The sequence below is a fragment of the Alosa sapidissima genome, chromosome 11 (assembly GCF_018492685.1).
Source record: "Alosa sapidissima isolate fAloSap1 chromosome 11, fAloSap1.pri, whole genome shotgun sequence".
In the NCBI taxonomy this organism is placed as follows: domain Eukaryota; kingdom Metazoa; phylum Chordata; class Actinopteri; order Clupeiformes; family Clupeidae; genus Alosa; species Alosa sapidissima.
In genome coordinates, this window is record NC_055967.1 from 24,896,840 (window position 1) to 24,921,650 (window position 24,811).

General features: G+C 41.8%; 1 protein-coding gene and 1 long non-coding RNA gene across 3 annotated transcripts in view; one reads left to right on the top strand and one right to left on the bottom strand.

The window, feature by feature from the left end:
• Positions 1-1,107, top strand: part of LOC121723595 — a 6,587-nt gene extending 5,480 nt beyond the window's left edge. The window contains exons 2-3 of the long non-coding RNA XR_006034984.1: positions 702-759; positions 863-1,107. This is a non-coding gene — a long non-coding RNA (uncharacterized LOC121723595). The remainder of the gene's footprint in view (positions 1-701; positions 760-862) is intronic.
• LOC121723594 (tumor protein p53-inducible protein 11-like) overlaps positions 1-24,811 on the bottom strand; it is a 52,559-nt gene that overhangs the window by 17,906 nt on the left and 9,842 nt on the right. Inside the window, exons 1-2 of one of the 2 annotated variants that reach the window (XM_042109403.1) lie at positions 8,607-8,689; positions 1,626-1,763 (exon numbers count right to left, since the gene is read on the bottom strand). In XM_042109403.1, coding sequence (XP_041965337.1) covers positions 1,626-1,763; positions 8,607-8,633 — 165 coding nt within the window. In that variant the 5' untranslated portion in view covers positions 8,634-8,689. Of the gene's footprint in view, positions 1-1,625; positions 1,764-8,606; positions 8,690-24,811 lie in introns of those variants that run through there. The other variant, XM_042109404.1, reaches the window with a different exon arrangement.

Genomic DNA, 24,811 nt, shown 5'->3' on the forward strand with positions numbered 1-24,811 from the left:
CTTTTTCCAGCCTATGTTTTCGATGGTAACCCATTGTCAGTCAATAGTGAAAGTAACTGCATATAACTGTCTTCGTTGACTGACACCTTGGTGAAGTAAGTTTCACTTTGCCAATGAGTTCAAATAATAGACGAGTGCAAATGCGTGAAGGCTATGCTAGGTTTTAGTAATGCATGGTTTAAGACTATTTCATACGGTCTCGCAAGCAGCCTCCTTCAAATGAGCCATTGAATGCCAAAATACCGATGCATTTATTTGACATATCGCGCTTTGCGCCGTTAAAGGGAATGCCAGATGTCATTCTCATTGGTTTAAAATCCCCAAACACACCCATATGACTGATTAAAAAACCTAGCAACACCTTGTTGCGCCATGCGCTCCACTTTTGATAACGAAACCCCTCCCAATGTGAACTGGACATCCTACTAAATTTGAATAGACTTTTGACGAGTGACGATGCACTTTAGAATGTCATGATAGGGCCCTAAATGTATAACCAATGCCATTTAGTTAAGGGATTTCTGTTAATTTCACTACACATGCTCAGTGCATACGTGAAGCCACTGAAACTCATGTGCATACTAGAGAACAGACTAGCATCGACTGGGCCAGTGACACGACTGGGCCAGTGACACGGTGACAAAAAAGGCAGATTTTGTTTAAACACTTTCTTACCTCCTCCTCCTCTCATGCCTTAATAGGCTCCAGAGATGCTGCAGGGACAGGCACCCATTTTCTGATTTAATGAGAATATTTCAGGTAGGCTGCATTAGTAGCGCTTGGTACTCCAACTGGTTACAGCTCGGTTAACGTGGAGGCAGAGCTGAAGTCTCTAACTCTCTCTCTCTCTCTCTGCCAGCAGCATCTCGACCCAGCTGAGGGAATTCAGGCTGACATCCATAGATAATGAGTGTGACCTGTCCATGTGGCTGCTTAATGACTGTGTCTGTTCGCTGGAGGAAGTTTGATGCCCACGTTGTGGGGCACGAGCACACTGCGACTATGTTACCAGGGGTTCTATTATTTACCGTATATATCTGCATTTGAATTATCGCTGTTAATTCTTGAATTTCCCCTGGGGATCAATAAAGTATCTATCTATCTATCTATCTATCTATCTATCTATCTAACAGATGAGCCTTTAAAACATTCATTGCTGTTGCACTATTTCTGATGTTGCAAACGCTTCTAGCACCATGAGAATAAAAAACATTTTCACAACTAAGCTGACAAAGACAAAGACGTGAAATATAAACACTGTACAGAATTATGCCATATTCAAAACACAACTATATACGCAGTAAGTTGAAGAATCACTTCAATGCCATGCATTGTGCATGTGCTTACTGCCCCAAACTGTGCTGTCATATTTCTATTGCCTGGTATTTTCACATTGGGGAGCGCATAACTCAGACTGCATGTGGGATTAAGGTTGATGCTCAGGAGTCATTCTAACGTTGGTGCCTCTGCGGGAGGTTAATGCACTGCCTGTCGCTGATGTTTCAACTGGAATTAAGAGGGAGCTCTGCACATAGTCTGACAGACATCCTCCACCCCGACTCCTCAGGGGTTTATGATGTGTTCAGTGGCTGTGGAGCCATAGAGCCGTAGAGCCCAGCGCTCACCTTGGACCGATGCACCTCTCCATCATCGTCCTCGCCTCCCACGCCCAGGATCTTACGCGTCTTGAGCCGGCTCACCAGGTCTGTCTGACTGTGCTTCTTCATCAGAGGTGGATGGGATTTACCAGCCATGCTAGGAGCCTAAAGGGTAGAGAGAAGAGAAGAGACGAGTCAAAGACGAATAGAGAAGCAGGAGAGTTGCTATGTCTATTACATAATTAACCAATAATTATTAATGTTATTAACAATGACAGAAGAGAAGAGACGATAGAGTCAAAGACGAATAGAGAAGCAGGAGAGTTGCTATGTCTATTACATAATTAACCAATAATTATTAATGTTATTAACAATGACAGAAGAGAAGAGAAGAGTCAAAGACGAAAAGAGAAACAGGAGAGTTGCTATGTCTATTACATAATTAACCAATCATTATTAATGTTATTAACAATGACAGAAGAGAAGAGACGATAGAGTCAAAGACGAATAGAGAAGCAGGAGAGTTGCTATGTCTATTACATAATTAACCAATAATTATTAATGTCATCAACAACAACAGGAAATTAACCCATTGAAATATCTATTAGACTGCAAGGATTGTATTCTAAAAAACAGAAACCACCACATGGCTGCCTCATTGCAACAGCTGTTCTTGTCGCAAACAAAACCCCTCGTATGCAAAGCCCCATGTCTGATTCTGTTGCTTCTCCCTCTCTCTACTGCCCCACACCAAGTGGCATCGCATTAGCACCTGGTTAACCCCCTTAACAGTTTAGATCAAATGCTTGCAAAGCATTTACCAACACACTTAGCTCATTCTCAAATCCATACCCAAAGCCATTCCCACATAGTCGGGCCCTCACTCACCAGGTTTCTCATCAATATGCCCAAAGCGCATTTCACAACACACTGAACACATTTGTCATTGCACAGATGAAATTCTGATTAGATTCCTATGCGGCGGACCGTCACAGCTGATTTGCTGAATATACTCGACTTGGTCAGCTGCATATGTTTCACACTCCCTTGGACTCAGTGGTCACTTCCCAAGTTCAAACGGTCAAGTTCTCAGTTCAATTTCACTTTTTCAAGCATTTTCTTTTCCAGGTGGGTGCTACACATTGGTGGTGGTTAGTAAGGTTCCCCCTTCACTGCAAAGCGTTTTGGGAGCCTTGATAATGCACTATAGAAATGCAAGTTTATTACTGTTGTTTATGCTTTTGAATGTGTATGCTACTGAAAAAACAAAATCACAGTCTGCCTGGCATAAGAGATCATGAATGTAGACCTCTGTTAGCCTAGAAATCTAGACGCACCCTAGGAGCAACAAATTACATTTGCTGCCAGGGCTAGTCTAGCAACTCTCCGTTGGCTTGTGAGCTCAAAAAATTAAACTTCTATCAGGCTAATCAAATCGTGTATAGAGTTGTAAGGCGGGCTTAACATAATGATTGATGGCTGATCGCTGTTGGCGAACAGTGTGACACGAGTTAAACTTTTATTAAGTTGGCAAAAGTTTGAACTAGCCAACTAGCTCCGCTTGTGGGAAACCATGGGACTCATAGCGCTGTCCTATTGCATGCAGAAGAAATTTGAAAGACAACCGATTATCCCGCCCCTCGGACTGAGCACTGCGAACGGTGAGTGCCCAGACCCTACATTTTAATGTGGGTCTGGCTCGTCAGGCTAAGTAAAAGGCGTTCACTCACCTCAATTAGACAGCAGGAATGTTTTCTCACAACAGTTCACCCTCAAAACAATTACTTCAGACTTTCTATTGTATCCCCTCCTAAAAAAAGGATCATTTTTCCTCCAGAACAGAACTGATACGAATTCTGAGCAGTAGATTGGAGGCATTGAAATGTGAAAGGTATTCCTAGAAATGGACACTAAGTAGAGCGTTGCAGAAAAGGAAACGTGACTGTCCATATGAAAGTCTTTTCAGCCGACAGACCTCTAATTTCACATGGCTGGCGCTGAATGGCTTATCCACAGATTTGTTTTCCACCTACGTTTTGATCACCTGAAAGGTACGGAGGCCCCAGATGGGGGGGGGCCCGTCACCTGCCCCGCCGTTGATTTGAACACAGAGGCCCGTTCCCCCGTTTGATCTGGCAGGGCAAGTGCCTCGCCTCTCAACATCAGCAGTAATCTTGCGAGCGTGTCTTGAAAGACAACTGGCCAGCTGTTGTGGAAGTGCTGAAATGATGGCTGTGATTGCCTGCTGCTCTGTATTGGCGGAGGTCCTACTGGGGAGGGATATTGTATGAAGTAGCACAGGCCCAGTTGATGCAATCGTGTATAGAGTTGTAAGGCGGGCTTAACATAATGATTGATGGCAGAGTTGCAACGGTTTGGCTTGAATTCCCTGCTACTTGGAAACAAATAAGATAATGTTGCTGTTGGCGAACAGTGTGACACGAGTTAAACTTTTATTAAGTTGGCAAAAGTTTGAACTAGCCAACTAGCTCCGCTGGTGGGAAACCATGGGACTCATAGCGCTGTCCTATTGCATGCAGAAGAAATTTGAAAGACAACCGATTATCCCGCCCCTCGGACTGAGCACTGCGAACGGTGAGTGTCCAGACCCTACATTTTAATGTGGGTCTGGCTCGTCAGGCTAGACCTCTGTCCTACTAAAGAATACATTTCTCATGTAATTAGGATTACACTTATTCCTACAGAGGCAACAGATCAGTTTGTTACATTAACAGCTGTGCAGTCAGCCTCGGCTTTGATATCACACAGAACATGGTCATGCTCTGCAAGTTATGGATTGTGGAAATATCACACGCTAATTATTTTGTCTAGTTCAATAGTCATAGTTGTGTATCTAGGTAGGTTTTGCTGCCACCAACAGTAAGATGGTCATTGTAGAATAAGCAATATTTTTTAGTAAATTACTCTGCAAGGAAAAGTACAAAATAACTAGTTTGTGTAATATTCACAAATGTAATTGAGTGTACCAACTTAAAACAGGGAAAATATGTAATATGAACTCCTGCATCATTAAAAATGAGCTGGCACTTTTGACCTTTGAGGATTTCTTCACCAATCATCAAGCCAGCCCAGAGGCAAAAGAAGAAGTCAGCTGTCCAGGTAATTTCCTCTGAAAGAAACTGGGTCTCTTATCTTGTCTTGATGTTACATCATATACTTTCAATGGTCACCATAGATGACCTCGTGATTGCATCCGTGTTGTTGTAAATCTCACTCAGATATTTCTGCATTTGTGGGCTGAGCTGTGCGTAAACGATGGCTGCCAGTTGTCAGTGTTTTTGTACGCCTCTCACCTTAATTGGGTTTTGAACTTGCATGGACACGAGAGGAGTGGCCAAATACATTCTTGGGCAGCACAGGGACTCTGCTACAACACATGTAGCACCTTTGTGTCTTTAAGATAAGTATATTAATATTTCTTTTGACTATTTAAGAGCATGATTGGGTCTCTCCCCGTCTCAGAATCAGGCCCTTTTATCAAAATATGAAGAGTACTGTAGCAGTCAAGTAAGAATGTTTCTCAGAGAACCCCGCGCCTGCCAAACAGCCCACACCCAAAGATGTATGCACTGTGGCAGTATCCAATTCAAAACCCTTTTATCAAATCTGCAATGAGGTTCCATGAAAGGTTCTAGTGTCAATAAGTCTTTTGTATGTACACGTAACATATTGGAAACAAAACTGAAGGAACATCAGTGTATATCTGAACTAAGGGATCAAACATTCTGACAGATGGCATTAGTCTCTAAACTATGGGGCCATACCCAATGAATCTCTGTCTGGGGAAAGACTCTCCATCACTGTGGAAAGATGCATCCACATGTTTACTCAAATTTACAAACAAGTACAAACAACCCATAGAACCTGTTCCATCACACGACACCAATGGAAACACTGAACCTACAGTAGCTGCATTCTGCCACTTATGCCTAAAACTTGGCCTGCTTGGAAAGAAAGAGGCTAATCCAAAAAAGTCTTATGTCATTAAGTAGATGACACGGCACAAATTAAATCATGGTTAATTTTAGAGACCATGTGCCTCCAGCTTTTGCCATTTCTGGGCCTTAAAAAGCCTTTAAAAAGGTTAAATATCAACTGACCAAGCCCATTAAAGAGTTTTAGTTTTCAATATAAAACATCTATAAAACACAAAATGTTTTAATTTTTACCTTAACTAAATGCAACAACATAAAAACCCATTTTGATCTCACAGAATAACTAATCACACACAGAACAGCTTAATAGCCTACAGAAACTTATTGATGAGCCCAGATGGAACTATTTAAAAAGTTCAACAACTGCATCAGTTGTATATTGATGGACCAACAAAAGATACACTATCCAGCAGCTTAGCTCTGGGGCAACTACTGGTCAATATCCTCTTTTTATAGCAACAGCACACACCCTGTCCAATGATGACCATATATATCAAAGCTTTCATCATTGTGGGGAAAAGGCTTCATTGTTCTGTTTAAATACTCACACAGTCCCTGCATTAACATTAGTAAATTATGTTGAACACCACTGGTACTTATGTAAGCTAGTACTGCATGATGACATTATCAAATATGGCATGACGACATTATCAAATATGGCATCCTGCCGTAGCCTTCACAGAGCATTACTGTCTTAGCTATGATCCATTACCAAGTTTTGTAACTAAATCTGTTGGGACGACGGCACTAGAAAACAAGACACTAGACAGGAACAGAAGTTCCTCATCCTGGCATGAAGTCCATTTTCAGGTAAATGGTGCATCATTTCAACATGGGCTGAGGTGCATCAACTGGGCCTGTGCTACTTCATACAATATCCCTCCCCAGTAGGACCTCCGCCAACACAAAGCAGCAGGCAATCACAGCCATCATTTCAGCACTTCCACAACAGCTGGCCAGTTGTCTTTCAAGACACGCTCGCAAGATTACTGCTGATGTTGAGAGGCGAGGCACTTGCCCTGCCAGATCAAACGGGGGAATTGGGCCTCTGTGTTCAAATCAACGGCGGGGCAGGTGACGGGGGCCCCCCCATCTGGGGCCTCCGTACCTTTCAGGTGATCAAAACGTAGGTGGAAAACAAATCTGTGGATAAGCCATTCAGCGCCAGCCATGTGAAATTAGAGGTCTGTCGGCTGAAAAGACTTTCATATGGACAGTCACGTTTCCTTTTCTGCAACGCTGTACTTAGTGTCCATTTCTAGGAACACCTTTCACATTTCAATGCCTCCAATCTACTGCTCAGAATTCGTATCAGTTCTGTTCTGGAGGAAAAATGATCCTTTTTTTAGGAGGGAATACAATAGAAAGTCTGAAGTAATTGTTTTGAGGGTGAACTGTTGTGAGAAAACATTCCTGCTGTCTAATTGAGGTGAGTGAACGCCTTTTACTTAGGCTGACGAGCCAGACCCACATTAAAATGTAGGGTCTGGGCACTCACCGTTCGCAGTGCTCAGTCCGAGGGGCGGGATAATCGGTTGTCTTTCAAATTTCTTCTGCATGCAATAGGACAGCGCTATGAGTCCCATGGTTTCCCACCAGCGGAGCTAGTTGGCTAGTTCAAACTTTTGCCAACTTAATAAAAGTTTAACTCGTGTCACACTGTTCGCCAACAGCAACATTATCTTATTTGTTTCCAAGTAGCAGGGAATTCAAGCCAAACCGTTGCAACTCTGCCATCAATCATTATGTTAAGCCCGCCTTACAACTCTATACACGATTGCATCAACTGGGCCTGTGCTACTTCATACAATATCCCTCCCCAGTAGGACCTCCGCCAATACAGAGCAGCAGGCAATCACAGCCATCATTTCAGCACTTCCACAACAGCTGGCCAGTTGTCTTTCAAGACACGCTCGCAAGATTACTGCTGATGTTGAGAGGCGAGGCACTTGCCCTGCCAGATCAAACGGGGGAACGGGCCTCTGTGTTCAAATCAACGGCGGGGCAGGTGACGGGCCCCCCCCCATCTGGGGCCTCCGTACCTTTCAGGTGATCAAAACGTAGGTGGAAAACAAATCTGTGGATAAGCCATTCAGCGCCAGCCATGTGAAATTAGAGGTCTGTCGGCTGAAAAGACTTTCATATGGACAGTCACGTTTCCTTTTCTGCAACGCTCTACTTAGTGTCCATTTCTAGGAATACCTTTCACATTTCAATGCCTCCAATCTACTGCTCAGAATTCGTATCAGTTCTGTTCTGGAGGAAAAATGATCCTTTTTTTAGGAGGGGATACAATAGAAAGTCTGAAGTAATTGTTTTGAGGGTGAACTGTTGTGAGAAAACATTCCTGCTGTCTAATTGAGGTGAGTGAACGCCTTTTACTTAGCCTGACGAGCCAGACCCACATTAAAATGTAGGGTCTGGGCACTCACCGTTCGCAGTGCTCAGTCCGAGGGGCGGGATAATCGGTTGTCTTTCAAATTTCTTCTGCATGCAATAGGACAGCGCTATGAGTCCCATGGTTTCCCACCAGCGGAGCTAGTTGGCTAGTTCAAACTTTTGCCAACTTAATAAAAGTTTAACTCGTGTCACACTGTTCGCCAACAGCGATCAGCCATCAATCATTATGTTAAGCCCGCCTTACAACTCTATACACGATTTGATTAGCCTGATAGAAGTTTAATTTTTTGAGCTCACAAGCCAACGGAGAGTTGCTAGACTAGCCCTGGCAGCAAATGTAATTTGTTGCTCCTAGGGTGCATCTAGATTTCTAGGCTAGATTTTACTATACCCCACCTTTAGCAATCTAGGCAAACTCAAGAGAGAATTTGTACAATATTAGAGCGAATATGATTAAACCACATCCAAAAGTATCCACAAAGCATCAGGCATCAGGCCTTGGTCAGGCCTTGGTTTATAGTAACAAACCATCTGAAGCAATCAAACTTATATGCAACGTAGACATACAAAGCACCTTAAATTTGAGTTTGTGAAGTACGTTGGTCACGCTACATTCTCTAGTTAGAAACCCACTGATCTAAAAACAGCTTACCTGAAAAGTTACCTTCTTTTTGCGCATTTCTCTGAGTAGTATAAAGAATAACTACACCTTCTCGAAGGCAGCGTTAGGTATGTCATAAGTACCTGGACGTGACTTGTGTGAGCATGTTTAAGGAGGAGTCTGGGGTGACTCAAGACAGGCTCACAGAATCAAGCATCGATTCCCAGATTAGGAAATGAAAACTGGAGGACTGAACAGTTGGTCACACACACTTGTTGTTTGGGGAAACGGCATGTCAACACACATAGCCAAGGAAGACTGGAGGACTGAACAGTTGGTCACACACACTTGTTGTTTGGGGAAAAGGCATGTCAACACACATAGCCAAGGAAGACTGGAGGACTGAACAGTTGGTCACACACACTTGTTGTTTGAGTAAAAGGCATGTCAACACACATAGCCAAGGACCAGCGCTTGACTCACCTCAACATTGAAACAAGTCAACCCCTTAGGGAAACCTGTGTAAGAGCACGGACGCTCATCCATAGTAAGTGACAAACTAATGCTATTATTATGCCAACTATATCACAGTCATGGAGACAGTCTACGATTACACTTAGTACATTCCATTTCAGGGACAGTCAATAACTTGTGCAAGATAAACTGTTAGGCCACAGACTTCAGCCATGTACTCCCTTGAAGCAGTTTTTGATGTAAGAAATAGATACAATAGATAGAGACAATTCATGTGAGCAGAATAAACTGAGGTTGTCTGCCGGTAACATTAGATCAAAATCTCTCCTGCACTCAGTTTTCTTTCCAAAGAAACCAAACATCCTTCTTTTTAACAGCAGCAACACACACACACACACACACACACACACACACACACACACACACACACACACACACACACACACACACACACACACACACACAAAGCGTAACTTCAGTAGAATAAAAACAACCTGAGGGACTATTTAAGAGACAGCCATAGAAGGCTATGGATTGGATAAGAGGAGTCTTTCAGCAGCTAATGGCAATAGATCTCTTCAGAGAGTAAAAGGCATTCATTAAAATTCAGTAAGGCATTCATTAAAACCATTTAGCTTAAAAGAAGAAAGAAATCACGTGCTCTAAATAGGGCATCTTCTTTAGTGCCGACAAAGAGCCTGGGTCCAGTAAAGCTCATTACACAGGGTAATTGTTTCTTAAGTAGCCGCCAGAAATTGTGTTGATGATGGATGTCTCCTACAGCAGTGAAAATGCCATCAATTCTCCTTCAGGTTCAGGGGCTGAAACATCAGTCGACATTCCTATCAACAGAGATGTCATCAGTGAGCAGCATCAATGTCATTTTAACAATCCACAATCTGACCAAAGCCAAAAGGAAAAGAAATGCAATCATGTTTCCCCCAACAGTAGATGCTAGAGGGAGCAGGATCAGGGAGGAGAGCGGGGCTGCATGACAGTGTAGGAAGAGAGATGCTCTTCTCTTTTTCATGTTTCTTTTATGTGGGAAAAACACACTCCATTACTGCAGGGCTTCAACTGGAACATTTAGAAAATATCGCCTCAGTTCTTCAATAAAAGCTACAATGTGTTAAATCAAGCCAGAACCAGCCAGATATTTGAACAACCTCTCTCATATTCTCCACATCCTGGAGGCTATAAATTCATATTTGAGGCTCCTCTTAGCTTTTTAACTTTAAGGTTATCTAGGGTTAGTTCCCCTTGAGAAACTTCACAAGGGAAGAGATAGAGAGTATGCTTTTCAGGACATTTCTAATTGGAAAGGATTCCCCCTCTCTTTATTAATGCTATGAAAAACAAAACACAAGCCATATATTTGCAATTTGTTTGTTCCAGTAACAGTATTTTAGCACTTCCCGTTTTGGGCGGTACCCCAAAAGTAATATTCCTGGACCTGATAGAACTCTTATGTATATTATTTTTTTCTGATTGTTTTCATTCCATAAACCAGTTCAAAGCCTTGAATTTAAGCGTCGTTGTAGTTAAATAATTGAGTACCCATACACTATACTGAATCTTTTTAATGTTAAATTTATATTATCGAACCTTCAGCTACAGTGCGGTCTCCCATTTAATGTCACAGATACTTTGAGCCAGGTAGTTGTGACAATTGCAACATCCCATAATTTATGCCAAGCTGCCTGCATTAGGAGAAGCAGTACTATTGAAGACGTCAGTACAATCTTCATGGATGCCTTTGGAGTTTCCATGAAGTTACATCAGATTACAGCAGCAGAGGAAATCAAATCTAATGGTCACTTGAGTGAGCCTGCAGGCAGAACTCCTTAAAATGCCTTCACAACGCAACGGCTCTTCACAGTGCAAGTAGAATGCTCCATTGATTTGAATGGGATTTCCCAAAGTTCTACAGGTCATTATTTTCGTCTAAGGACCTCTGAAATAATGACTGCTGTCAATGGCAATGGATTTTTATTCAAAAGTAAAGGCAGACAGTTGATCAACTGTGTTCTAAAGAACGTTTGATTCAAGTTCAGCGTGTGTTGCGAAACTATTTGTTTCTCAGCAAAAGCCACAATGAAACGGTAACAAATAAATATAAAGAGATATCGTGGAGTTTATTTTTCGTTTTGGCAATTAGCCGTATAATAAGCGGGATAAATGTATAGAACGTCGGTCATTATTGGGAAAATAAGTCCCGAAAGGGCGAACCGGACCCCGAAGCGCCATATGGAATTCCTGAAAAACTTTTATTATCAAGGGAGTGTCATATGAATCCATCTCATGATGCAAGATTGCATTCTCTTTGCTTCCTCTCCATACATAAGGAAAAAGGGGATCCATGTCCACACACCACTTCAAACATACCATGCATGGTGTTCAAACCTCCATTTCACACAAACCCTCCTTGATGCAATACTGTATCTCAGAGTTTGACATCCTCAGCACTACCCTGAAGGTTACCAGGTGGGAAAGGAACAACAGAATCTGCTCCTTTATGCCTATTTCCCTCAAACATGCATTGAGTGAGTGAGGTTTCCTTCGATCTGCTTCTTGCCTTCTTAAGACTGTCAGGGTGATGCTGATGCAGTTGCCTAGCAACGGCCACTGGCACCACTTTGCATGCTTTCTCATTATCGAGAGTGCATGCCAATGATGGGGGCATTTCGTCTCTGGATGATTTCCTCTGGTTCTTTTGTGTTGCTCTGCGTCGCTGTTGCACCCTTTGATGTTGGCTTAAAGACCTCCATTTCCATCTAATTTGCAGGGCATTTTCTTTAAAAATCCTGCTTCTGAGTGTTAATAGTGACAAGCAACCTGAAAAATTACCCAAGAAAACCCCTGAGTAAGTTTGTCCTGCGCTGTGTATTTCCTGTGCAGCGTGCGTCCAATATCCCTCCCCACCGAAATCCCGCAGTACGCCAGAGACGAGCAGGAGAAAGACACCGTTCACCCTTTTTTATGTTTGTAAGTTGTCTGGTTGGTCGCCAGTAGGTGTATGCATGTCAGTGGACCAAACTCGGCCAAGGGGTGTGAGAACAACAACAAAGCATTCCAGCACAGCTGTCAGAAACAGATGCCCGAGGGGTGGTGGTATCTCGGTTACTCAGAGAGTGAAAAAAGCCCATGGACACACTTTCTTTCTCAAGGCAGCAACACAAATAAACCACCATGTCCAAGATAAAGGCAATCAAGTCATCTTTCAATCTTTTGGAAAAAGTGAGAAAATGTACCAGCACAAAAACAAAAACCTTAGACACTCATGTGGGTTATGCTTTTTTAAAGCTAAACTGGGGATATAATGGCTCGAAAAGACGTCAAAAGAGAATATTCCTCCATATCAAATGTTGTTATGCATTCATGCAAGTACTTTAATGAGAAATATACTCAATCTGGAGGAGAATAAGTGTGTGAATAAGTGAGTGTCTAATGGAAACTGCCTGGATGTACAATATGAATTATCAGGAAGCAAGGCTTAAAAAAGCATACTCACTGGTTGATCAACCCCTTACAGAATTCATGGGTGCACTGCAAAAAACTGCTTATCTAATAAAATCTAACCAAGATTATTAGTCTTATATCAAGATAAAAATAACTAGTTTGTATTGTTTTCAGTATAAAGAGACTTACCTAGCGCTTTCTCGTGAAATCATTTGACTTAATTTAAGAAAAGTTTGACTTATTTTAAGACATCTCATCCTGAAAACAAGCAAATTTTTCTGCCAGTGCGTTAAGCAAATTTGTCCTAAAAACAAGCAAATTTGTCTGCCAGTGCGTTAAGTAAATTTGTCTTGATAAGACTCCTTAAAATAAGTCAAAGTCTTCCTAAATTAAGTCAAAATGATCTTTCGAGAGGGCACTAGGTAAGTCTTTTCATACTAAAAACAATACCAAATAGATTTTTTGATTATATTATAAGATTAATAACACTTGGTTAGATTTCATTTTTTGCAGTGTGTAGCCCTAAGTATAAAAGAAGAAGGAGGAGAGAGCTACGGACTTCCACGAGTAAATATAAGTCTCGATTTGTTACAGACGACTAACCTTGTGTGACCTGTGATACTAATTTTAAAAACATGGCTCCCCAGGGACGTGCTGTGTGCCCACCCCTTCTACAACTGAGCTTTGTGTGCGAGGGCATGTCCAGCTTCAGTCCTATATTTGGACCATCTGCACACAGAATAAAAGTAACAGTCCTTTCCCTCAATGCTTTGTGATGAAGGGGTTGGTAGACTTTAGCTAATAGATCATAAAAAGGACAATGTTTTTGTGATGAAGGGGTTGGTAGACTTTACCTAATAGATCATAAGAAGGACAATGTTTGTTTACCCTTTACATCTACTCTACATGTTTTTGTTACAGGTTACTTGTTTTTTCTTTGACAGTACAATGTGATGAAACAAGTAAAATAGAGTCAAGAAGCACAGTGTGTGTATGTGTGTGTGTATATATATATATATATATATATATATATATATATATATATATATATATATATATATATATCATGTGTTTTCTTTTTAAAATAGTGTCTAATTGTTTTACATAGCCCTGTTCTCCCCCTATTCATGTTATTCTATCCAATATCATTGATTAGGGATAACTAAATTACAACCATAACTATGATATGAACATAAATCTATGCATTGCTATAGGAAAATAAAATAAATATTTATTTTTTTATTTTTGTGATTTTGAAACTTGGTCATGGAATATTTGCATGTTTACTCTTCTTTCTTCTAACTTTGCCCTTTTAGCCTATGTGTAGCCAGATTACCATGGATCAGTGTGAGCACCCTAGACTAAGCTATGACAACTTAACAGGATATGTCCTTGCTCCTTTCTACCTTCTATCCCTGCCCAATTGGCATCATGTGCGCTCTCTCTCTCTCTTTCTTTAGTCTGCCCTGAATGCACCAGAGTGAAAACATTATATCAGTAAAAAAACAATATGCACAGACGTTGACCAGCATTGCCCCCAGCCATTGCCCTCTGCCTCGACTGTACATCCCCCACCCCATCCCTCATGCCTACGCATGGACACACAAAAACACACACACACACACACACACACACACACACACACACACACACACACCTTGTACAGGGATGGCGGCAATGACTCAGGGCCCATATTTACACAAAATATTTTGTTAATCTTAAAGACAGACATGCAGGGCACCATCACAGCCATATACCACACACTGCCTGCATGACAACATTCACTGGCATGGGACATGGACATCACCGTAAGTTATCCGTGAAGGTACCTGCTTATCAGATTTTTATGCTAACACCCAACACCAACTGTAAATGTGTGTCTGTGGGTTAGTTAGAATGTCAATCCATTCAAGCCACAGAGCTCCTAGGAAGAACAAAACCTGTTTCACCAGTTTTACAAATATTTCCCCACACTAAGGTCTTTGCTTCCTCTGATGTTATAATTTAATTATTATATACGAACAACGGAATCCGTTAATTTTGTACTGTATAAATGAAGTAAATTGGTATGGTATGGTGTTACAACATTAAATGTCCCATCAACAATTGATTTTGAGCAGAGCTGAATACTGGGGGTGGGGGGTGGGGGGCATGTCCCCCTCAAATTATATTACGATTACGGCCTTGGTCTTCAGATGCACAGGGGGGTAAAGCTTTCATCTTTTGCCATGTTCAGAATGATATCACTGTAGGAAGCCTAGAAGAATTTTAAGAATTACATATGGCAAAATTCCGCCATAATTGTGAGCAATGCGTTCTAGTTAAAAATATTTATTTCTTTATGAGATTTTCCTTTTTCTCAAAATAAATTTGCTTCCCTTCAAGGTTGTATTTTTCCAATTTTTTTTTTCCATTGTGAGATTACAATAAATCACCAACAGATTATTTTTATACCGGTTTTTAGTCAACTTTAGCAGAGGTGCCAATAATTCTGGAGGGTACTGTAGCCCAAGGGTTCCCAAACTTTTCCACGACAAGGACCCCCAAATACCACTAGGTTCTGGCCAAGGCCCCCCAAATACCACTAGGTTCTGGACAAGGCCCCCCAAATACCACTAGGTTCTGGCCAAGGCCCCCCAAATACCACTAGGTTCTGTTTTATTTCTGTTTTATTAATTAAACCCATCGACAATACTACGGCAAATGTAAAAATACATTAAGCTAATCTAATAATTATTTTAGCCACAACCACATCGCGATGGAGCATACAGTGTGTAAAAATTTTATTTGGGGCTTTCTGCTATATGAGAGCCATCACTCTACTATTATTCCCAGTCATTATCATGGGAAATATGTTCAGATATGCGTCACATTATTATAATGGCATTGTATAACAACCCTCATAGTCTATTTTAAATGTTTCAAATGTATTTATTTCTTGCTTTTATTTTTCCCTCCAACTTGCTGAGGCCCCCCCGGCCCCCACTTTGAAAACCACTGCTGTAGCCTATATACACACAGTAGGCTATAGGATTAAAACTGGCTCATGTTTCCATATGATCCACGTAAGCAGAGAGTCGCAAGGGGGAAAAAACAGCCACATAGCGGCCTGTGGACCACTCAACAATTTCTCATTTAAAACTCTACTCTCTGGTGGGGAAAATTCAGTTCAGCAAATGCATTAGCTTAGCGGTTACTAAGCTACTCCACCAAGTTAATGTTTCAGCTAAAATGATTACAGCCCAAGATGGCCTGTGGAATGCCCAGAGGAAGCCTCTGTCCAGGCAGCTTCCTAACGGTCACTCCCTGCTGTGGTACTGGCTGATGACGGGAAGTGCATCTTGCCTTCTATGATAGCATTACTTTTAAATGTCTTAAGGAGACAAATCTAATTGTAGCCAATTGAAGTCTAACAGCAAATTAGCTGTTTAAAAGAGCACACACCCCTAAAGCACACAGTTTGATGAAGTACTAGGGCTTGGCCACGCTTGCTGTCTGAATCGGTGGAACAGATTTTAAATCAGGGCGGATAAACAAAACACTCCTCTGGCCCGTTAACAACAGGAAACATTGGAGATCCTCCTTGCAAATTACAGCCAATTCACTTTGAAGAGCTGACTGTTGTTCTTTGCTGCTACTAAAAGCGATGTATTCCCCCTCCCAGTTGTGTTCTGACAAGAAGCAGAAGAAAGCATGTGTCAGAAAAGGCAAGCAGAGAACAACATGATGGATGCAAAGGGCCTAAAACATCCAAAGTAGAACCCTCCTGCTGAGCCTGTGCAGACATACAGTAGTGTGTGTATATGTTGGCATGAGGCTGAGAGAGAAGAAACAGTGTGTGTGTGTGTGTGTGTGTTATGGCATGGGGCTAAGAGAGCAGATTTCTGTATTTCTTGGATTTCTGTTACCCATTACCTGCTCAGGTGAATGGGGTCACAGCCGTACGGACGCTACTAAAGTCAGATGCACTGGCCTGACCGATGAGGTGCAATGCCAGGAGGTCAATGATTAATGCAGATCATTAACCTCCTGGCATTGCAGTGTGTGTGTGTGTATATATATGTTAGCATGAGACTGTGAGAGCAGAAACAGTGTGTGTGTGTATATTAGCATGAGACTGTGACAGCAGAAACAGTGTGTGTGTGTTTGTTATGGCATGGGGCTAAGAGAGCAGATTTCTGTATTTCTTGGATTTCTGTTACCCATTACCTGCTCAGGTGAATGGGGTCACAGCCGTGCGGACGCTACAAAAGTCAGATGCACTGGCCTGACCGATGAGGTGCAATGCCAGGAGGTCAATGATTAATGCAGATGCATGTTTTACCACGGTCTTTCTGCCTCACTGTTTGCGTGCTATATTAGCACATTAGCACATATGCATAACCCCTCCCTCCATGCCATAGCCGAACTGTGCCCACACTTATACCTTTTCTTAAAATAGTTATATATATATATATAGATATATAGACATTTGCACTATCACCACTATGTGGATACTGTTTTAGAATTGATTTAGATTAAGTGTTAGTATAATTTGTATTTTAGTATATTCTTTATCTTCTACTGTCCTTATTGCTTAGTTGTGTTTTTATATTATATACTTTTAATTACTTTTTCTGCTGTTAGTGAATGTGTGTGTGTCTGTATGCTACTGAGACCTTGAATTTCCCCTGGGGATCAATAAAGTATCTATCTATCTATCTATCTATCTATCTATCTGTCTATCTATCTATCTATTGGACCCCACTGTCCAGGCACAGAGGCAACTCTGATTAAAAGGATGTTAATACACCATCTGCAGAAAAACATGCTGTCTCTTCCTCTCTCTCTCTCACTCTGTTATACCTTTTAATAGGGGAGTCACATTTACTTGAACTTGCCTCAAAGTACACTAACAAAACAAACTCAGACAAATGTTCAGGGTAACTGATCATTGAGTGCTTATGAAGAGAATCTGCAGACACCTTCCCCTACAGTCATTATTTTGACTGCCTTGCCTGGTTGTTCCCTCAGACTGGATGTATCGTTATTTGCGTTCCGCTGCTGCACTCTCATTAGCTGTGATACCAGCTTGTGCACATGTGAGAAAGATAAAAAACAAATCAAAGTGCGCCCAGTGAGCAAGAGGAACACGTTTGATGTGTTTTCTCTGTTTACCTGGTGGTGAGCTGGCCGCGTTGGCGGGTGGCGTGTGAAATGAAGCCTGATGGGTTTATTGGAGTGCTCACCCAGGAAGATCACAGGTACCCTGCGCCTGCCGCTGTACGCAATTTCAAGGTCTGTCATGAAAGCTTAGCCAGAGTGACAGGCCGAGACCGTGTGGAGTGCCCAGCTGTGCGGCTCCTCCAAACCCTCCTGTGTGCGTCCACGCATCACTTCCCTGATATATCGTCTCCTCACAGTCCACTAGGAAGGGCTTTTGTGTGGCGTGGTGCCTCTTCAAAATCATTTGCCTGAAAAAAGACCCAGATGTGTCGAAACGTCGCTGTGTTTAATTAAAAAAGTTGGGAGCTACTCCGGTGTGCAGATATTCTTTCTCTTGTTTTAAATATTAACCGGAGTCAAATTCCTTGTTTGTTTATGCAAACCTGGCCAATAAAGCTGATTCTGATTTTCAAAATCACACACAGTGCTAAAGCAACCGTGCAACCTGTGGGCACGTCTCCCTACAAAACCCAACTTTGTTTCCAATGCCTTTTTCAGTTATGTTCATGTGGTGTGATTGATTTGGGACAGATTATCTATTCCAGGAATAGACTTGATGATGTATCTAAATCGGACAGGGTCTGAGGTCACCACACCACGTCACGAATCCATGTTCCTAAAATGGGTATGGCGTCCTGCTGTGAGCCCATGTCTATGTGAAGAAGGCAAAGTGTAGGCTACATCTAGAACAAAGCAAAAGAGTTCTGAGTCTGAGTCACTCTCTTCTCCATGCAGATGATTCTGAAGGCCATTTCACCACAGGAGACAACAGCCTCAGCAAACTTGTTGCAGCCTCACAACAGGACGAAAAAACATGAGCACAGCTGGTGTAAACACTAATGGTGGAGGATTTTTAAAAATCCTAAGAAAGAAGCCTATAAAAAAGAAAGAAACAAATAGAAAGAAACAAACAAACAAATAAAGAAACAAATAAATAAATAAAGAAAGAAAGAGTTAGTCTTTTTTCCTTGTCCTCCTGCCTTGTGTGTTCCCCAGCTCTACAAAGGCTGAACGCAGAGGCATCATCATTTGTAAATGTCACGTCCAACACGTGCTGTGCTGTTCTCCGCTGCTTTTAAACTCCCACTCCTCCTATCCATCTCTCCCTGCGGTGACGATCCCTCCTGTTCCGCTGAGCGAGGCCGACGCCCCCGGTCCCCGGCCCCCACCACCTCCCTGGGGGTCCTACGCTGACGCAGGAGAAACCACGAGCACAAAAGCCAGCGAGAAGGAGACACACACAGCACCTTCACCAACGCTCCAGCAGGGTGAGGCACGAGGCTGGACACAACTGATGGACAAAAGAAAGGGAAACCGCCATGACAATGCAACGACGACTGAGAGATCTGCCAATGTTACCTTTATTACTGCGAGTGACAAATCCATGCAGTACCTCCCTATCAGAAAAGCACTTATTAAAGTGTTATTAATGCCAGGTTTAGCTCTGTGACACATTTCTGGAGCACAACTGTGGATCACACACACACACACACACTACAGGCCTCTCTGTGTGTTTTAAGTGTGACTGGTAGCAGAACATATGTTAGCGTTAAGGTTATGACACTCCCAGATGTCATGGTGTGTGACGCAACAGCACCAGAGGAATGTGAAACACTGAACTGAATTAAATCACACACGCAGTCACACACACATTGCTCATCGGCGCATTAATAAGATGCACTGCCTGCATTAATACCAACTGGGTGGTGGCATTCCAAAGTGTGAATGAAAGAAAAAAAATCCATGAAGATCTAAACGTGGAGATGAGTAATACTAATCACTGAATTAATTTGCACAGCAATCCACAAGATTACACAAGAGAGTACAGTTCTGTCTTTTTCAATCACAGTCTGCCATTTCTAGTGGGGATTTTCCTTTAAGATTGCAGGCGAAGAGCAATAATATGACATTGTCAGAAGCACAATAAATGGACAGTCCAGTGGTCATTGTGTCTACCCTAGGTAGAGTAGGGAGTAGAGTTGACCAATGTTGTCCTTGAGAGTTAGGGCTGGGCTGAGTAAGGTCACAAGACCTGGTCCTGTATCAGCTCCAGCTACAGTAGTCTGAGGAGACATGAGGCAGTAGAGCCATTTAGGGAAGGAGCTGCTTTTCTATTCATGAATTATTATGGCGGGTGAAGGAGACAATGGGCCTGCAGTCCTTTTTAAAAAAAAAAAAAAAAAACCCTTCTCCATTATAGCCAATGAATTCAACCATGGTAGTCCTACCTGTGCCCAGTCACTTGAGTGATATAAAAAAGTGTGGTAGCGGCTTTCTGACAGCTCATTAAGCTTCTGTTCATACTGGTGTGTCTAAGTCTGTGAATAACTTAGCCGTAGAGACATTGTATCCTAGGGCAGGATGTTTTTAATTTGTGTCAGGCTACTCATGTAGAAAAACTCAAAGGCCAATTCGCTTAAGCCACTGCCATTAAACCATTGGCCTGAATTCTACACGAGGGAAATGAGAATGTAATGAAATCTGACACAAATTAACTTCCCTTCAGACTTCACATCACTCCTGACTCAAACTGTCTCAGTATATGTGCAAGCCAGCGCAAGCATGTGTGTGTGTTTGTCTGTGTGTGTGATTTAGAGCAGGTGGCTCATCTTGCTGTGAAACACCAGTGATAGCTTCCAACCTGCCAAATGAACCCCTGCCAATCTGTTCCCATGGTTCTCTACCATTCCACCTGGTTGCTAAGCACCCTGATCCGGCGAAGGGTGCTGCTCAATAAAGAGCTTCACCTGCGTCAGCACGGAACCCCTCGTCAGGATTGCCTGGTGCCGGCCAGACTCACGTATCCAAGGCGTCGCCGCGGCTCTGATTCAGGGGACTTTGCACTATCCGCTGGACGGCCTTTCAAAGACTAATGTGCTTTGAGGAGATCCTTTGTAAATACCACAGACAGTTTAGCTCTCCTTTATCACCAAGTCCAGTCTCTACTAAAGCTCCTGCTCAATTGCCAATCCTGACTACAGCAGGATGTGTGTGTTGCGTCATCATTTTCCTTTTCCTGAATAACAAGGTTATGACCAAACTGAATAATCAATGCACTTTCAAAAGGCACTGCAGAAAGAAACATGGCCACAGCCACACCTTCAGCATACCAATCAATCACATGTTTTAAAGGAATTATCCGGAGTAAAATGCACTTTAGATCAATTTACGTATGATTGGGAGTACATACGTTGAGTTGACATCAAAATCGTCATTCGGATGTGTTTTGAGAAAGTTCGATTTTACCGTTTTTAGTCAAAACTCGTTAGCCTGGAAGTGACCCGGGCATGTCATTTCGCCGCTACATAACGCTATTTTTATACCTCTTCTACAGTTCCAAACAACATTACACCTACGTGGTAGTGAGTAGAGGGTCCCTAAAGCCAAACCGAAGTAAATGAATGAAATCAACAAAAACAGAGAAAAAATATTCCTGCACCGAACATGTGCAACTGCACATATGGCTCAACAAGTAGTAAAATCTGGTCACTTGATTGTGCCTGGACAAAATAGTTCTGCACCAAACATAGGTTTTGCTATTTTAAATCATACACCTGGCAGATAGAAGTTCAACTTTTCCTTTTATTACAGCATGTCCAAAAGAAATCACCTCCAAATACAACATTCTAAACCTAATAGTAAGCCTATCTTCACAGGTATGCCCATAGCTGCCAACTCTCACGCATTGGCCGTGAGACACACGCATTTGATTAGTTTCACACACTCACACGCCACACCCACGATTTCTCACGCTGAAGTGTCAACCCGGTCGGTCAGATGCCTGAAAAATGAGTTTAGCCTATAGATCTACCTGTTGAGCCACGGTTATGCTTTCAGAGACGGTGAGAGGGTTCAAGAGCACCCCCTGTCTGTGGAATTTTCTAAATTTTCTCTCATTTTCTCTCTACTTCAAAAGCCATCCCAGGCGCATTCCCCCGGCTTCAGGTAGGCCTATGCTTTGAGTATTTTTCACGCTGAAGTGTCAACGTGGTACAGTAGGTCAAATACCTGGCAGATGAGGTTCAACTAAACTAAACCTATACATGATATCACACATCATGTGAACGAGCGGAATCTAAGCTTTCCAATGATTTTAGCGCCAAGTTGCTGTGATAAATGGTTCGCGAGAAAATTATCATTGAACCGACGTGCAATTTAGGCTAATCATATTTGCATTTTGCACACAGTGCACACCCATTACTCTCGGTTGTAATATCTCACTAACCCTTCACACAACATGTGGCAAACCTAATATCACAATAAACAGCAAACTGTACCGAATACGAGGATATAAAGCATGCCTCTGTTTTTGAAATTGCAACACATTTCTACATAGCCTCATTGGGGCGAAATTATAATGTATTCTAATGTAAACTATTTGTCAGTAGGCCTACATACATTTTTGTAAATTGCTCAGTAGATTATCCCACTATCATGGTTCTTATATTGTCAGGTTCCAGCCAATCCCACTTACACAGATAAATGAATATATTTATATTGCCATGCTTTCTAGTGACATTAATGCAAAAATATAAAGAAAATCAAATAAGGAGACACAAATATTGATATAAAGCCTGACATAAGCCATATGCAAACATTCACATCATGCAGATATGGGTACATCCTGAAAAAGGAATAGCCTGTAGGCTATGGCCATTACAATGACCAATATATTATCTTAAATCAACTAGCTGAAAAACACAGGTGATCACTTCTGCATAATTTCATGGAGTGCTGAACATTTCTGAACTGTGAAATGGACCATATGTTTTTGTGGTTGTGAACTTATTGCAATATCACCATAACTATTCCACCTGTGTATGCATGGTTATAATTCTGAAGTGCAAAATAGCTTAGGCTACAGCACAAATATTTCCATAAAAATAAGCAAGTCTGACCTCTGAATTTATTTTTAAAAGTGCACCAGATTGATGCATTTAAAAGTTAAAATATACAAACATTTCTTAAATTCTTACAAAACACCCACCCACTTTTTAAAATTGTTAGTTTGGACCCCCCCACTATTGCCGTGCGAAATACCAGTGCTGTTTGTACGCCAAATAAATAATAACCTATAGGTTTATGTAAAACTCCCCATTAACAGCATCACGTCACTAACCACAGCTAGACTGCACAATGGTAGGCCTTCAAAAGCATGACATTTTCGCTTTAGTTTGATATTTAATTTACTTTATCCGCTTTCATGCGTTCATTGAACGTCCGCAGTGCTGTAATGGAAACCTTATTGCGTAGCCAAGTAGCCTATATATTGAGTTATTTTTAAATTATGCATGATTTACTTTTTATTAATTTCGTAGGCTGGCTTTATTTTGTTATATAGAAGTATCTAAATAACCTGGTAAAATGTACCAGAATTCAGGAAATTGCATCTAGTCCAAAAAAAAATTTCTGGGGGAGGACCCCCATACCCCCCACTGAAATGTCCCACCCACTTTCAGAATGCCTCCATTGCCCATGGTCCTAGCATTAGGCTAGATCCCTTTGATACCAATGTTGATTTAACTCTGGGACCCTGGTCCCTACACCTGAGAACCAATGTACTTTTTTTTTTTACTGTACGGTATAATGCTGAACGAGCCAAACAAAAATTTCCGCAGCAAAATTTTGGTTGGCCCCACCAAATCTCACTCCAAGGTTTTTTGAAAAGTTGGCAGCCCTGTATGCCAATATACTGAGGAAAAGCAGTAAGTCAAAAAGACTGCCAAGTGGAACCTCATTTGAACTGACTTAATACATGCAAGTGTTCCAGAGGTCTTGCTATGTCAGCATACGACCACCTAAGAGTATGGTGGTGCACAATGTTTGTCACTTTTTGAGTGAGTTAACTACTGAATGCCTAATTCCTAAAAGTGCCTTTAAAATGGGAAAGTGATCACACTTGGCTGATGTCTCTGCCCAGAACTTGCAGAAGGCCACTGTGGGTTCTCATAATACCATTCTTAACATTTCCCCCTCCGCTATTGCGTCTTTGATTCCACTTCATCTAAAAGGAACACTGGTCTTTCCGGCATCCAGAGTCACACAAAGAGCCATTGATACTCCAGCAAAAGAAGGATCATGGCATACACAGTACAGTACTGCATTATCTGGGAAAAAATAGAGAAAATGAGACATTTTTATGACAGATATTGCGAGTGTGATTTGATTTGTGATATCATTTTTGAAAGTCAAACTTCAGTTCAATATTCCAAAATCCACTTCAAGTTGGGCTATTTCTGATCGTTGAACGTGTGTAGTGCACAAGAAACACAGCACTCCTGCAAGGTGGGCTTCATGGTCCGTCACACAAGGAGGATGACTTGAATATAGAAATCCTAGAAGTAACAAGATTAACCACTGGAACTGGGAGTTACGAGCTGTACAATTAATGGCTTTTGCCATTTGTTAATTGCATTAGTTCAAATTCCCATTTTGATAAAAAAAAAAGATTAATTATGCAGCCCTCTACAGAATAGTGCAGACCACATAACTGCAGCAATCTGCAGCCACCAGAAAGCAGCCCTGACTTTGTCACAGTGGCAATTTAATGATTGCAGCTCTTTTCCTTGCTATAACAGGGCAGGCTCCAAAAGCATTCTATCAATCTGGTGCCCATTAACACTGCAAGAATGTTGAGAGTAGTTAACATGGTTACAAGGCTAATGGTTCCTTTCAGCTGTAACAAACCGACAAACAAATAATCAAACCTGTGTGCTTCCCAGAGACTAAACATATGTTTTAGTTTTAGAAGACCATGTTTAGCTGTTTTTAAAGACATTTGACCACTACAGGAAAACAAAGAGAAGAATGCCCTTAAAAAAGCAACTTCTAGTTTGAAATTACAACTTGGAAATAAGGGAACCTGAGACGGTTAGGAGAGGAGAAAGAGCCATCAGTATCTCAGCATGCAGTCGTCTGTTATATGCAAACCCTCTGATATAGGCAGATCATCCCCTCCCACTGGAGCTGAGAAATTAGATTCCGCTTGACAGCATCTAGACAGCCGATCTATTCCCTTCCTTCTGTATTGCCATTACAACCAGGTATAAATGCACAAAGCTCACCCACACAAATACACACACACACACACACACACACACACACACACACACACACAC